The following is a 15726-nucleotide window of genomic DNA, read 5'->3' on the forward strand; positions in this document are numbered from 1 at the left end:
GTCCTCAATTTAAGGAAGCCATAATCATTACCAATTTTCTCGAATTTAGGAAGTGAGGGTGCAACTGTCTTTAAACTAAAGCGTATTGGTACCAATCTTTTGCAAACATCACATTCATCACGATGTTCCAGAAAATTAAACAATTCAGTTTCAGTTGAGTATTGCGGATGTTTTCTCTTGAGTTCAAGCTTTCTCTTACAATTTCCACAAAGATATGGCGGGGCATGAATATCACTCAACACATCAATGTCAAACAATGCTTTCATCTCGGTTGTAAAGTCGGTGATAGGTCTTTTTTCGGTGTAAGATTTATCGGTTTTGATCACCATACAACATATTCTGCAAATCCTTTGCAACTTAGCATTATGGTTTTCGGCCATTCTGAAAGATCAAAATAAAAGCAAATCAATTTTACAGAGGTAATTTAAAAATAAAATTATATGTAACCAAAATTTTTGCAATAAGTAATTTTTGTTATTATTTTGACACTAGAAGTCACTTTCAAGTCAAGCTAGCTGTTGGGTATAGCCTGGTTTTCTCATGGAAATAGTCGAGCCCGAATCTGGCGGCTACATACCCTAGAAACTCATTAAGAAAAACAAGTTAAATGGTTGCTATTGGATTGGGCAAGGGCAATAATTGCTCACTGCTTTGTCCTCACTCAGAAAAGCTCTTCTCAAATTAGGAACAGCTAATAGAGTTGGCTTTGTTGAGAAAAAAATGTCTCTTTTCAGAAGACATTTTACAATAATCAAATTATAACAAACGTGGCCATTTTTAGCAAGTTATTCAAATAGAACATTACTTTGAATCCAAAGTAAATCTTTTAGAAAATGAAACCAGAATCAAGTGAGTACCTTTCAGAATAATTCTTGATCCTTAGAGTCTTGTATTATATGACCAGGATGTATTTAAAAGAGAAAAGCTCAGGCAATGTGCAGATCACCCCTAAATTACAGAGCAAAATAATAGCCAATTTCTCCAAAGTCCTGTAAGTTCCTGCAAATTAAACTGATATAAGTGTGTTCTAGCTATATTCATGAGTGGCCACAGAAAAAATCATAAAAAAAGGAAATGTATTTCAGAAGATATTGAAAAATCAAAACTCACCTGAGTTCTCTCTAACTTGTGTCTCCTCGTGCAACTACCACAAAAACAAATTTGAATAATTTTGGATAAACGAGTCCAATCTGTCAAATTTCAAAGGGAAACCCCCAAAAGGTAGACAATCTTTGAAATAAAGCCACACTGGGTTTTCCAATGCGATGAAATCAATCAAAATATGAAAAAATTCCCGCGTCACCAAAAAAAGTGGAGAAACTAATCAGTGTAAGAAAATCGCCATTTTGAACTTCCCGCTAGAATTCGCGCCGACGAAGTGTGCGCATGCGAAGACATTGTTAAGAACAATGCAAAACAATGACCATTGTTCGGACTTTAGATTCCATATATCCTATGTTTCTTGATATATTGGTATGCACAAGCCATACGAAAGCATCCACCGAAGGGGGACTTCAAAATATCTGTTCTGAAGGCACGTTCCAGCTGGATATGGCGGTCTGTTCTTAGCGAACTAAAGAAAAAAAGTCTGCTGGAAAAAAGTGGTCTGTTCTACTGAAGATTGGGATCAGCTGGAAAAATATGGTCTGTTCTACTGAAGATTGGGACCAGCTGGAAAAATATGATCTGTTCTACTAAAGATTGGGGCCAGCTGGAAAAAATGATCTGTTCTTATGAAAAAATAGTTTGATATCTTCTGATATTTATAAATAAGGTGTCTAAGAATTTCCTAACTGTTCTGAGGGAATTTCAAAAAAGTCCTGAATGTGGTTGCCTGGAGTGGCAGCTGAAAATTCTCCATCTGTTCTACAAAACATGTAGAAATTGTGGATCTGTTCGAACTGTTAGCTGGAAATTAAGTTTCTGTTCTTAAAAGTCCTTCAATGTCAAGCTGGAATTTAGCGACCTGTTCTTATAAGATTTTGTCAGTCCTGGTAGATAAGAACAGTTAACTCGCGTAAAATCAATCGCCTGGTAATTTCGTATCTGTTCTGAAAGTTTTTTTACCTCCTAGCTGGAAAAATATAACTGTTCTGGAGTAAAAATTTCCCCCCTGAACAACGAGGAACTGTTCTTAATTTCGCGGAAATCCTTCCAGCTGGCAAATCAGAACAGATATTTGCAAATTTTAGGTCGATGGCTGCTTCTGGCCATAATAAGTTGGGGCCCGTAAGTTTGAACACTCTGTGACTAAATACGTGTATTACACGTATTTCCTATTAGCGGATTCATGTAAAAAAGTCACGAAAAACGTCGAGAAAGTCTCTGATTGGCTGAAATATTGCATATACAAGCATATTTTTCCAAATGTCCTGAGTATGAGGTAATCTTTGCATGCCTCCGCCAATCAAAAGTTTATTTACTTGACGTTTTTCGTGACTTTTGCATGAATCTGCTAATAGGAAATAGGTGTATTGCCGTTTTTGTTCGCGGCTGTCCAGCGCTGTCGCGCCCCGCGGGGCGGGAACTGGTCAATCTTCATTGGCAGTCGGGTTTAACCTTAAGTTAAAGCAAGAGTTTTCATCTACTGGAACATTAACTGTCAAACCCGACTATACTAAAGGGTAATCTTCGAAACACAAACAAACATGGCGCAAATTTCCCAAAATATTTCTGACACTTTGAGAAATGTAAATCTTCAAAATCCAACTCTTTCAACGCTTGCTAAGAAAGGAAACGAAAGTGTAAGTAATCTATTTATATACTTAAATCGATATTTTATATGGATTGTTTAAGTTTATGGACACAGACCTGCACAGACCATTTTTTTTTTAACACAAGTAAAATCTCTGGCAATATAGTCTATCAACCGAACCCTTATACTTGTCGAACCGATTTTCATAATCGAACCATCAAATTTTATCAAACGATGGGTATTCAATTACCAAACTTGATCGAACAGTAATATAAAGTATAAAGTTCGATTGCTTATCGCAGTTCTATTAAGTTTGATATCACTAGCTCAAATGGTTAACCAGTTTACTGCTATAGTGCAACAGCTCTAGCCTAAACGATCCCTAATAATCATTGGATTAGCAGAAAAGAGTTGTTCATGCGCTCCGAGAATGATTAAATCAAACACATCGAACATCAATCAATCGAACTAACCGAACTTTACCTGGAATTTCTCGGTTCGATGACTGTTCGATTTGGTTCGGTAATCAAACACTTATTGCGGTTTGTGTAATTTACGATGCGCGATCCAACGATTCATGATGAACGATGCACGATCCATGCGTGATTTATGCCAATTTATGTTAATTATTCTAATTATGCACGAATAAGTTTTCATAATGCTAGCTACAAACATCATATAACAATAACGAAAAAAAAATTTAAAAAAGAAAGGGAAATAATTTATCATAATCAGAATGATTAAAATAACTTATATCTTCTGTGTAGAAAAGCCAAAAATTGATAGCAAGAGAAAGAAAATGTTTGCCTGCATACCTCACTCCTTTTTAAAATGAAAGAAAAAGCCTTGACGTCATAGAAAAGTTTTGGCGCGAAAAATTTATTATAACGCAAACTCATTTTTGTACGTTTATTATTTTTTTAAGAACAGTGAATAAAGGTAAATAAGGAATCATTGGCTACATTACTTTTGGTGTGTTCTTATAAAAGCCTTTCACCAATTGAATTGCAACTGGTGTTTTTATTTATTTGATATTTTTCTTTGTTACACGCACTCTCTTCACTAAAAACGTCTTCCCACAACATTGTAAATTTTTTTTATAACCCTGTCTCAATCCAATGCATTTGGTTGGTTTAATCGGAGAAACATTTTTTTAAAGAAAGAAAGCAAAAAGGTTACAAGATATTCAATTCAAAGCATGGGCAAAAAAGTTTATGTTTTGATTTGATTTGATTGTCGAGGTTAAAATATATACACGCATACTTTACATTGATTTCCCAGGAATACAAAAGAAGAAATTAAAATATGTGAACTGTAAATGCATAATTAGAATAATTAACATAACATATGCATGGATCGTGCATCGCGCATCGTGAATCGTTGGATCGCGCATCGTAAATTACACAAACCGCACTTATTGTTCGATTAATTTCAATTGAGTTCGATTAGTTCAATATTTCAAAAATAGTTCAATTAACATTGCCTGGAAAATCTGGGACAGCATATATTTGATAGGGGTACTCAGACTGGGCAGGGGACTCTACTTCAAATAATTTTTTATGATTTTAAGAGGGACGTTCATTTCATTTGGGGGGGGGGAGTTTAAAAGAAGAGGGTGTTTATTGAATGATCTTTTAACCAAGATCAATTTAATAAAGTGGATTGGTGGGGAGGCGTTTATTCAAGTGGGAGTTTATTCAAGGGGATGTTTGAAAAAAGTGAAAAAAGGGGGCATTTAAAAAAGGAGCATTTATTTAAAAAATGGCAGGGAAAATATTTTACAATTTTCATTTTCAAAACAGAAGTCATGTCAACCTTTTAGGACAAGATAGGCAAAGTTTTTTCATTGAGATGAAAATTTCAATTTTTACCCATATTTTACCCTTTACATAGCAATACCCCCTTAACTGGCAAAGCCCCTTAGGAAATTCAAACTTTTAACACCCCCTTGTTTGGGTTTCATCAAGATTTGAGACCCCCCCCCTAAATGTAGTGGGTTAGAAACTAGGCGGCAATCAAAAATATGTTCCATTCGGGTCCTAAAACATCTTCAAATCCAGTCAGTCGGTCGGTCGGTAGTAAATTTTGTCAGATTTTTAAGATCTAGTAAATCCCGATAAATCAAGTCGGCAATCAACAGAATCTTATGTTGCCATCTTTAATTTGCCAAACTAAATGTGTGCGCGCATGTGTTAACCTTAAAGTGGCCCTTATTTCGGCCCCCAGGGCCCTACCGCGTCGCTGAATTTTGACATGAAAATTACAATAAGGGTACATGAAAAAACTTAAACGGGACTCAATGTGGGTTAAGTAAACAAAAAATAATGATTCAAAGACAAGCTCCTTTTGCCCGTGCCTGCCATTATGGGAAAGATCTGAACCTGAGAACAGCACCCAAAAAAATCCAACAATTTTACCAACTTTCCGAATAAGGTTTTCTTGTAAATAAACAGGCGGTCGGACGACCCGAATGGAACATATTTTTGATTGCCTCCCTATGAACTTCTATCTAATTTCTATCATCCTTCTTTAAAAAAGAAGAAGAAAAGAATTTGCAATTAAGAACAGGGTTGTAATAGCTTTTTTTTCAGCAAAAATTTTCAGAGATCACATAATGACTTAAAATAGGAAATCGATCAGAGGTAGCAGATAAGTATAAGAGGTATATTCGTATTTCTCATTTTTTGTACAATAATAATGTATGATAAACAGTTCTTTTGAAATTACATTTCAGTTAATTCAAAGATTTCTCACGGAAAACCTTCAGATAAGTGGAGATGAAGAGAACAAAATGCAAAGTCAACTTTACATTGGTGATTATTTCTTTATTTTTAATTTGGATGAGTGGACCTTGACAGCCTTGGAGCACAAAGTGAAAGGATTCCCTGAAAACATAGAAAGATCCTGATTTCAATGTAAAACTTTGCTCTTTGTTAGTTTTAGAATTTTTGTCTGGGCTCGCCAAAAAAATAGCTAACTCTTTTCTGCTTTGGCAAGAGATCCAAATTACACTTACATACCCCTTCTCATAATGTTTCACAATTATAAAATTTTTGTTGAAAAAATGTTTGTCTTTTCATCTCTGAAACATTCTTTGTCTTTTGACGTGATAGAGAATTCCCAAAAGGTTTTATACGTAAAGTAATTGCTTTTTCAAGAGTTCTAAGCCAATTAAAAATTAAAATACGAGCACAAAAATATGTGGTTTGTCCCCTTGCGACCAAAACCGTTGGTGAAGCCATCACCATCATAATAAAAATCAGAAATATTTGATTTAGCAAACAGGTTTTTGTTGCCAGATTTCACTTAGGCACAGATTTTGATTAATTCGTCTCAGACGTCTGAGATCATCTAAATTTCATCTCAAATCTTGACTATTTTTTCCTTAAAAATAAGGTCTCAGACGTCTCAGATCATCTGAGATCTTTCGACATCATCTGAGGTTCATCTCAAATTTTGACTATTTTTTTCCTTGAAAACAGCGTATCAGATGTCTCAGATCATCTGAGATCTTTCGAGATCATCTGAGGTTCGTCTCAAATTTTGACCATTTTTTTCCTTGAAAACAGCGTCTCAGATCATCTGAGATCTTTCGAGATCATCTGAGGTTCATCTCAAATTTGACTATTTTTTTCCTTGAAAACAGCGTCCCAGACGTCTCAGATAACCTGAGATCTTTCAACATCATCTGAGGTTTATCTCAAATTTTGACTATTTATTTCCTTGAAAACAGCGTCTCAGACGTCTCAGATCATCTAAAGTCTTATGGTCATTTCTTTCTTTTAAATGAATTTTTTCCAAAAATTGTGATTAGCCTCAACTGTTTGTGAAGATAAATGAGCTAATTTACAGCAAATATAAAAAATAAAAACATATTAATGGTTCGAGACAATTACAACTAGAGTTATTAAAATTCGAAGCGAAAAGATCTAAAGGTTATAATCATTTTGACATTGAATCAGATGATGTTTTAAAACTTACAAAATAGCTAAGATAGGAGAAAAATATCAAATAGTCAAAATTTGAGCCCAACCTCAGATTATCTCGAAAGGTCTCTGACGATCTGAGACGCTGTTTTCAAGGAAAGAAATAGTCAAAATTTGAAATGAACCTCAGATGATCTCGAAAAGTCTGAGGGCCCTGAGACGTCTCAGATGCACATTTTAAGGACAGAAAGACTTTAAACACAGGAAAAAATTTTCGATTTCCAAGGTTGAAATTTCAAGTTTTCTTAATTGGAAAAAAGATAAAATCCAATGGAAAATCCAACCTGGAAATGTGGGACATTCTCCAAGGTTGGAAATTTTGCATTTTCCCTGGCGTGGAATTTTCAAAAATCTAGGTTGAAAAAAGCCAAAATCCAAAGTAAACAAACTTGGAATTTTCAAAAATCAAGCATTGAATAAAGCCAAAATCCAAGCTAAAAAAGGTTGGAGTTTTCAAAAGCTCATGTTGAAAAAAGCCAAAATCCAAAAAGTGATGGCAGAGATGTGGAAAAAGAGATCTCAAAGGCTTTTGTTTTTGTGAACATTCACTCGCTAGCCTAGGCTCGATGGCTCCCAGTCAATCTCTCGTCATTTTTCGCACAGATACGTGGTTGATCTTATATCACTCACACAGCTCAGCAGGGCACCATTTGAAACAAGTACCTTCACTGTGCGAGCTCACTGCGATTGACCGAGGCCGCTCCGAAGGGACGCCTCACCTGAAGGAAACTTACATCTTGACTGCTCACATTATAGCCAAGTATCTGGTTAGCTATACATCAAAACAGTTTTGAGCAAAAAATCGCTTGTGGTTTTCACAAAGGACATGCGCATAAAATGGTTACAAAAACGTAATTTTCACATGGATTTTTAACATTTTCCAAACAGTTTGGAGAAACAAAAATTTCCAAGCCAAAAAGTCTAGTTTTCCAATTGACAGAGTTTCAATTTCACAAAAATGTAATTTTCACATGGATTTTTAACGTTTTCCAAACTGTTTGGAAAAACACAAATTTCCAACCCAAAAAGTCTAGTTTTTAAACCAGCCTTGGAAAATTGTCATTTCTACATGGGTTTTTTTCACTAGATTTTTCAAGGGCATTGGTTTATTCTACAAAACATATATGGGAAATTTACGTTTTCCAAATCAGCTTAAGGTAATCGCTCAAATTTCCAAACTTCAATTATAAAACCAAAATTTCCAACCCAAAAATGAAAAAAATTTTCCAGACGAATTGTGCAAAATCCGTGCTACACTCCCAGTTTTCCAGGCTAAGTCAGGGCTAAAGTTTGCTTTGTACATCTCTTAGAAAATCTTCAATAAGTTGTGTAGCAAAAATTGTTCAAAATATCTTTCTAAATCAAAACTTTTTTCTTTTTTTTTAAATATCTAACTGCTCCTTACTAGTCATTAATTATGATAGTCATTTCAATAACATTATTTACATTATTACAATAGTATTTTTCTTTTCAGCCTCTTTTTGGGGATTTGCAGATGTAGTGAAAACACTTCTTGAGAATGGCGCAGGTATTTTTATGTAAAGATACCATTGTTTGATTTTATTACCCTAGACATTTCCTAGCTCACTACGAATAAGTTATCCAAGAATTCAGATCAGGAATATTACATTGAAAAAATCATCTATAGTTCTTTGACAAAATATATTTTAATAATCCTAAAAACATTCCTCACTTCTTCTTTTAATAATAAAACATCCATTAAATGCAAAGATTAAATTATCTATTTCCTCTGTTGGTAAGTTTCTTTTTGCAAGGTTTCGATATTTTTTTTTCCAGATGCAAATGCACAGAATCCTGATACATTATGGACACCATTACATGCAGCTTCTTTTCAAGAACATGGAAAAGTATGATCTGATCTAGTACTTCAGTTTCTCTTCAGGAATGGGCTTTTCCAGTAAAATTTGAATATGGGCGGTGGATATAATATTTTTTGGAAATTTACCCCCCAGACATTGTGAATTTTGACCCTCGAACAGCAGGTCTACCCCCACCCCCTCCCCCGGCCACTCAAACAGAGCAAAATTAAACCCCATAACAGAACCCGCCGGACAAGACAAATTTTGTAGATTTTTCACTACCCACCGGACACTATATTCTCCACCCGCCTCCCCCATGTACAAACATTTTCTGGACAAGAGCCCAGTCTTCATCTATTTTTATTTTACATAATCCAGGGGAATTGCAGTTGACTGCTTTTTTTGAAACTTTTTTAAATACTGTTTTCTTTTGATAGGTGATTATGTTACTACTGCAGAAAAAAGCTGATCCTTGGCTTGAAGATTTTGAAGGAAGGTGGGAGAATTATTGAATATGTATACCGGGTGCACCAAAAAAAAGTATACAACTTTGTCAAGATATTGAGAGCTTCAGGATTCAAACTTTTTGTTTATTCTTTTTTTATCGCATAGAGGATGCTCTAACTTGAATTTTTAGCTATCATACATTAGGTTTGAAAATTATTTTTAAAAAAACTGACTTTTTTTAATGTCGAAATTTAAAAAAAATCATCAACTTTTATCTTGACACTTACCTTCTTTACACATAAAAATACCGAAAAATGCAGCTCTGTTCATCAAAATTCGTTACGGAATTTAAGTATATGGTAAAACAAGCTATTCCCATGTGGGATAACATTTTTGCAAAAGCTGAAAAAAGTTTTTGGAAATCTCCAAGAGAGGTTTTGATGTTATGTGTGTGTGTGCTATGTGAGAAATTTTTTGAAAAAATAGATCATTATTTCTCGACTAGTTTCTCAAAGAACTTGGGTTTGCATTGAGTTTGCTTGTGTTGGAAATGTTTATGACGTGTAAATAAGATGGACAAGCTGTTGGCAAAATATAAGTTAAGAGAAAATAGAACCAAAAAAACAATGAAATCATGTTTTTGTCTTTTTTGTCTTATTTATAGCGTGATTGCAGTTTTTAATGATTTCTTAAAATTTCGACATGGAAAAAAAGTCAGTACTTTGGAAATAACTTTGGAACTACTTTTTCGAATTTAATGTATAAAAGCTCAAAATTCAAGTTAGAGCATCCTCTATACAATAAAAAAAGAATGAACAAAAAAATTAAGTCCTGAAGCTCACAATATCTCTATAAACCTGTATACTTTTTTGGTGCACCCGGTATGTAAAGTCATGAAAATATTGACCAATTATTGATTTGTTCAGATTAACTTCGTCTTCAGGTGGCTTAAAACTCGATTATCCCGGGAGCTTTATGTGTTGTTATCATTTTTAATAAAGTTTTTATTTTTATCTTACTTTTAGGTCATCTGTTGATTTTGGCTCAGCCTCAGACAAAATATGGCCACTTTTTGCTTGTAAGTTGATTTACCTGCCAGAAAACATTCAATATTTTCGGGTTGTCCTGTTGCCTGGCTTGGGTTCGATAGAGGTCGGAAAAGACTGTTGGTAAAACAGTATGAAAATGAACAGTCACAAAGACTTTTTTTTTTTCATTTAGCATGTGGATGCACAAAGACTTCAAGGAATGTTTTGATTGAAAAAGGTGTCATTCGAAAGGTACAAGTTTTTAGTACATTTTTAAAATAAAAAGTCAAATTTATTTACACCGTAATTTATTATTTAGAATAAAACAAGCATTTAACTCAAGGAATTTCTTCATTAAAGTATTGTCAGTTTGCAATGGCTTTTTGGAAGAACAAAGAGATTTTCGATTTTTGGCCACTTTAGGCATGACGGGTGACGTCATTAAATTTTTTTTTGTTAATTTTTACCTTTAATGTCAAGGAACTTGTTTGAACTTATGGTACTTACCTTAAGATAGACGACCTTGAATTTTTATGGCTATTTTTGTCTATAATGTTTGCTCTTCCTATCTACAAAGAGTGTCAATTGGTTTATATCTTTGTTCTAGAAAATTGATGATGGCAATGTCGGACAAACAGGAAATCGAACAGAGAACAGTCTTCGAAGTGGAAATATGAACAACTTGGTAGGATGTCTGTTTTAACTTGCTACTTGTAACCCTGGCATTTTTTTTCTTAGACCGAGCAATGTGGCTTGCTTTTTAACAAGTAGAGAGAATAGACGTGGGACAATTGTGGTAAACTTATATAACCAAACAATAGTCTTACTAACATGTTACTTGTAACCCTGGCATTTTTGCTTAGGGCGAGCATTATGTGTGCTTGTGCTTGCTTTACATCCAATGGGGATAATTGTTTCAAAGTTGTACTACAAAACAACAACCCTACTAACATGCTCTTTGTAACCCAAGTAATTGTGTTTAGGTATAGCATTTTAGTTTTGTATTTGCTTGCCTTTCAACAAATAAGAGAATGGGCGGTATAACATAATTGTGTTTAACTTACGCCAGTAAACAAAAACCATATCAATATGCTCCTTTCGATTATGTACCCCGAAAGAATCAATGATTCCAAAGGATTTTTGTTTGTTTGTGAAGCTGTTTGAAGCCCACTGATTGCTGTTTGAGACGTTTAAGGATTTTAACTGAATTGTAAACAAAATGCTTCTCGAATGAGTAGACTGGTCGAAAGAAATTAGTTGTTGACACATTTTGTGATCTAACGTATATATTTTCTTTACCCAGATCAATTACGAAAATCGAGCACTCAACATTGACAAGACAAATGGTAAGCTTTTAGATGATTTAGATTTAGTTCATCCTGAAAGTTATTATTGATACCTATCCACGAGTCCGTTATATACCTATAAAAGAGACGATTTTGTATTTTGATGTTTTTAACCTACTCTGTCCTGCTCTGTCCTACTTGGAACCCACAGTGGAGGAAAAAAGGTTCTCTTCCAGCGGCACATTCTTCTTCCCATTTTATTATACATCTTTTTTGACAATGAACTAATATCTTTTCTACATTGTACTTTTAGAACGTTCAGCATATGCAGCTTCTATTGATGGAGATGTTTTAGCAGGAGATGATTCAAGCATGAAGACTGGGGACCAACCTTCGTTCAATGCTTGGAGATAACAAGGAAAACCCTCTTCATTATGTGATGTTTCCAAAAATGTTTCGATTCAGATGTCAAATGTTAGAAACGTTAAAAAAATTACTGGATTCGGAAAAAAATAGTCGAAAAATTTATAAATGTAACTCTTAGAATCTCAATGAGCATAGACTTTGGTACTATTTCTACACAGATTTGAAGACTTGATATAAATGAATGTTATGGTCAAGAATGGTCGCTGTTTGACAAGGTATACCGGGTTCTTGTATTCTATAATGACGAAATAAATCACCCCAAACAAATGCAGATGTTTGTCTTCGTTCTTCAATAACGCTGGCAGCTACTGATGCAATGAATTGTTATATGTATTATAATTTGTTGAAGTAAAACATGAAGGTCCATTATTAGTCTTGATCTTTCGAAACGAAGTGAAAGCATTCCATTGGCTTATTTTTGGGACTTCAATTCTAACCAATGGGTTGACTTTATTTCACTTCTCTTTCAACTTATATGCTAGTAGTGTTTGTAGAAAAAAGGTCAAAAATCACGAATTTAATCTGACACAAACTTATTAAATCAATAGACGATGATATTAAAATGACTTGATATGTTTTTAAAAGATTTTTCAAACTGTTACATACGTTGTATAAAAAAGTAAATATAATATATAATTTGGTTTATATAATATTTATTAAATTTAAGTATGGTTTTTTAAGTTAAAAGGTGGATTATATATTATTTTCTTTATTATGATACAATGTTGTAGAATAGTTTTTAGAATTTTTAAGATCCTGTTTTTCGTATAATTCATATTCAAATTTTGCTTACACTTTTCTCTTCAGATGAAATGCCCACAGATTTATAAAGCCCAAAGGGCTAGATGTCGTGCTTTAAGCCATCACAGGCCAAAAATACTGTTTCTATTGTTTTCGAAAACCCGTGAAGCTTCTGATTGGTCAAGAGCTGAAATTCTATTGTAATGTCACGTGACCTAGGAACCACTGCACACTTTTCAACCAAAGCACGACATCTAGCCCTTCGGGCTTTTTATATCTATGGAAATGTCATTTGATAAAGCGAAACTTTTCGAGGTACCCATTTCCAAATTTGAGTTTGATTTTCTGATGATTTGATTTTCTTCAAACAATCTAGATAGAACTCTCTCTAAACACTCACATCATCATTGTTGTATTCATTCTCATAAATGCTTTTGGTTTTCTAAATTATTCGATTCTTATTCATAAGATAAATAGTTTGTGTAATTTCCAGTTTTTCATCATCGAATCCGTTCTGGGTCTTTTGATTGATCTCATCCACATTTCTTCATTTATACGACGTCCATGTTGCGTTCGTATAGGCACATCTCAAATCATGTTTCCTCACAGTACTGAAATCAAAGGATAAAACAATCATGTATCTCTAAGTCTCATTTTATTATTGAAAGCAACGATTCAACATTTTAGGGACTAATTTTTTAGTTTCTCTTTATCGGTTAAAGTAACAACTTGATTTGTTTTGAAGAAAAATTTAAAGTCAACCATTGCAAATCAACAGAGTATTTAAGTTAAAATTAACTCCACTCGCTAGAAGTAATACCCAAGTATCTGAATCCTCGGTTTAACACAACCCAAGCTAGCTGTTCCAATGAGTCCTCAACTTTGTGGACATTCGAATTGGATAGTAACCCACTCTAAACATTTTAACCACTAACAAACATCAAACAAACTTACCTTTTAGCTTGGCATCTTAACCCTTTACCACAAGGACATTTATGATTGATGGTAAAAGAAATTCCTCCTGGTGGAACCTCACACGAATCTCCTTCCAACAACAATGGACGACAAACACTTTCACCTTCATATTTGGCACAACAGAATCCTGGTCGACAATCTTTCTGGTTGTAACATCTGTGGTTTTTCTTACCATCCGTCTTCAAAGGATCAATACACTTGCCCCATATACAACGTAAGTCTTCATTGCAGCAATTTCCACTTCGTCTACACAGTTCACCACGTAATTTACACCCTTCACAATTCTTGGTATAAGCATTGCACGTTTCTTTGTGTGAGCATTCGTAATCGTTTCCACAAACTCGTGTCTAAAAGTTAATAGAATTAAGTTATGTAATAAACTGAAAAATCCTATTATCCTGTATAGCTGATCCACCTGAAGAATTCTTTAACATGGATGAGAAGGGTTTTACTTTAACAGGTCATCGGGTCGTCTTAAACACTGAGTTTTTTTTGCAATTCCGACTCGTTTTGACAACTGACTTTCATTTTAAATTTTTTTGCCCACTATTTGCGAATTATCAGTTCGATAAAGCTGGGTTCGATTTCAAAAATCTTTTCTTTAACAGTCAAGATCACACTACTAGCCTACTAACAAAATAATGAAAATATCCAAAGGAAAATTGTCGAATAAAAAAGTTAAAGATTTAAAAGTTACATAATACAACAGAAATTATAAAAAGAATATCCGAGCGCAGCTCTTCTCTTTAGATTTAATTTGAAGGTCTTCGTAAATACGTAATGGTGAGCTTACATTAACTTTATATAATTGTACACAAATCTAGACCTAGTAGATCGTACATCTCAGGAAAAATTGGATGAATTCATTTGAGGATGTCAATAGCCTAGCTATAATCTAGCATATTAGTCAACTAATTCAGACATAGTAAAAAATAAGTAAAAAGTAATGGAAGGGACAAAATTGTAATTTATACAAACTGGTATTGCATAAATTAAAAACGGTCCTAGTCTACCTAGCTAGCAGTTTTTCTTTTGAGAAATTGACATATTGAACTTACTGGTGGTGGGTATGTAGGTTCAACAAAAACAATCCCTCTGTTCATTGCTTGAAGTCTTTTCCACAGACTATCAATAACATTTGCCTCCACCACGCCAACACATAATACCACAGATATTAGAAGTCTCCACATTTTCATAACATCAAATCCCTATTCAAGTCAATTCAAGTAGTAAAGATATTCTCAAAAATTTTTCCTCTTCCTGAAATATTTCTTTTGTGACCTCTCTTCTCTTATGCAAGTAAGTTTTGAACGAGATTTCATAAACTTGTACTGTATTTATAATGTAGCCCACACCAAACTCGTTAATAAAACCACAGCGGCTGTAATCACCTTTAAGACTGTTTGTTGGCTTTGGGTTTCATACATCATTTACTTTATCTCGTCGTCACTTTCTTCTCCTGTGTTTAATATTGAAGTAAAATCAAATAACAATTTATTTCTCGTCAACGCTTCAACTTTGTTTACTCGCTCGCTCATTATTTTGTCTCGTTATAAATTTTCAAGACAGATTCTTTGTAGACCGTGTGAAACGGTCTCTATTGATTCAACCACATCTTTAAGTTTGAAAATTGATAAAATGCTGATTGATATACGAGGTTGACATTCTACTTAGCTATCCAGCGTCTTTTATTTTTCAAACACACTCACAAAAAAGTTTTAATGAAATTCCTACACCGACCTCAATTTAATGGCTTTTTTAGGATACACCGCGCCTATTCTATATTACACGTCTTTAATGTCATTTTTTATTATATTGACTTTTAAAAACCCTTTAACAGTGAATTTTCTTCTCTAAGCCAATCAAATTTTCCAATAAAGTCATGAAAATCATATTTGAACGAGGTTTTTAGTTCTTAATTGTGGTTTTTACAGGTTTTCCTTTGTTGTGGTTTAGAATCATAGACTTTGTAAGTCTCAAATTTTTATCAACAAAATTTTATTTTTTTTCCGGGATAGGAGTAGCCAGTAGCACCAAAGAATTTGTTGGTGATTCCGCAATAGGAAGCAATGGCCGTCTGGTACAGGCTAGATAGGCCAGCAATCATTTATACAGATGCGAAGCTTCTCTTGAGAATGTGCTGCTAGAGATTTAAAAAGATACTTATAAATTTAAATGAAAGTTCTGTTTAACCAAAATCTTTCGAATCAAACTGTCGACACCCTTTTATTGGGGTTGTTATACATATTATACAAAGAATCGCATTCCCTTCTTAAGGCTTGCAAACTTTCGTGATTTCGCAAATTTTAGCCGTTTTCGAAA

At 34.0% G+C, this 15726-nt stretch overlaps 2 protein-coding genes across 2 annotated transcripts; one reads left to right on the forward strand and one right to left on the reverse strand.

The window, feature by feature from the left end:
• The first annotated feature begins 2575 nt into the window (after positions 1-2575).
• Positions 2576-12689, forward strand: LOC136807246 (uncharacterized). Its single transcript, XM_067063846.1, has 10 exons — positions 2576-2744; positions 5430-5508; positions 8156-8209; positions 8479-8549; positions 8939-8997; positions 9974-10026; positions 10170-10228; positions 10584-10661; positions 11280-11322; positions 11576-12689. Exons 1-10 carry the CDS (start codon positions 2649-2651, stop codon positions 11674-11676), a joined length of 693 nt encoding a protein of 230 aa, XP_066919947.1. The 5' UTR covers positions 2576-2648; the 3' UTR covers positions 11677-12689.
• LOC136807247 (dickkopf-related protein 3-like) lies at positions 12246-14737 on the reverse strand. Its single transcript, XM_067063847.1, has 3 exons — positions 14463-14737; positions 13384-13751; positions 12246-13040 (listed from the first exon to the last, which is right to left on the reverse strand). The coding sequence occupies exons 1-3, from the start codon at positions 14598-14600 to the stop codon at positions 12977-12979; spliced, it is 570 nt and encodes a 189-aa protein (XP_066919948.1). The 5' UTR covers positions 14601-14737; the 3' UTR covers positions 12246-12976.
• Between the last annotated feature and the right edge of the window lie 989 nt (positions 14738-15726).

This window comes from Clytia hemisphaerica, unplaced genomic scaffold (assembly GCF_902728285.1).
Source record: "Clytia hemisphaerica strain Z4C2 unplaced genomic scaffold, Clytia hemisphaerica genome assembly, whole genome shotgun sequence".
Taxonomy (NCBI): Eukaryota; Metazoa; Cnidaria; class Hydrozoa; order Leptothecata; family Clytiidae; genus Clytia; species Clytia hemisphaerica.

Excerpts from the sequence above, each read along its gene's own strand:
- LOC136807246 (XM_067063846.1), top strand. The coding sequence starts at position 2,649 with ATGGCGCAAATTTCCCAAAATATTTCTGACACTTTGAGAAATGTAAAT. Across the intron at positions 2,745-5,429 it reads CTAAGAAAGGAAACGAAAGT|TTAATTCAAAGATTTCTCAC; the intron begins GTAAGTAATCTA and ends ATTACATTTCAG. Across the intron at positions 10,027-10,169 it reads AATATGGCCACTTTTTGCTT|CATGTGGATGCACAAAGACT; the intron begins GTAAGTTGATTT and ends TTTTTCATTTAG.
- LOC136807247 (XM_067063847.1), bottom strand. The coding sequence starts at position 14,600 with ATGAAAATGTGGAGACTTCTAATATCTGTGGTATTATGTGTTGGCGTG. Across the intron at positions 13,752-14,462 it reads AACCTACATACCCACCACCA|ACACGAGTTTGTGGAAACGA; the intron begins GTAAGTTCAATA and ends ATTAACTTTTAG. Across the intron at positions 13,041-13,383 it reads TTAAGATGCCAAGCTAAAAG|TACTGTGAGGAAACATGATT; the intron begins GTAAGTTTGTTT and ends CTTTGATTTCAG.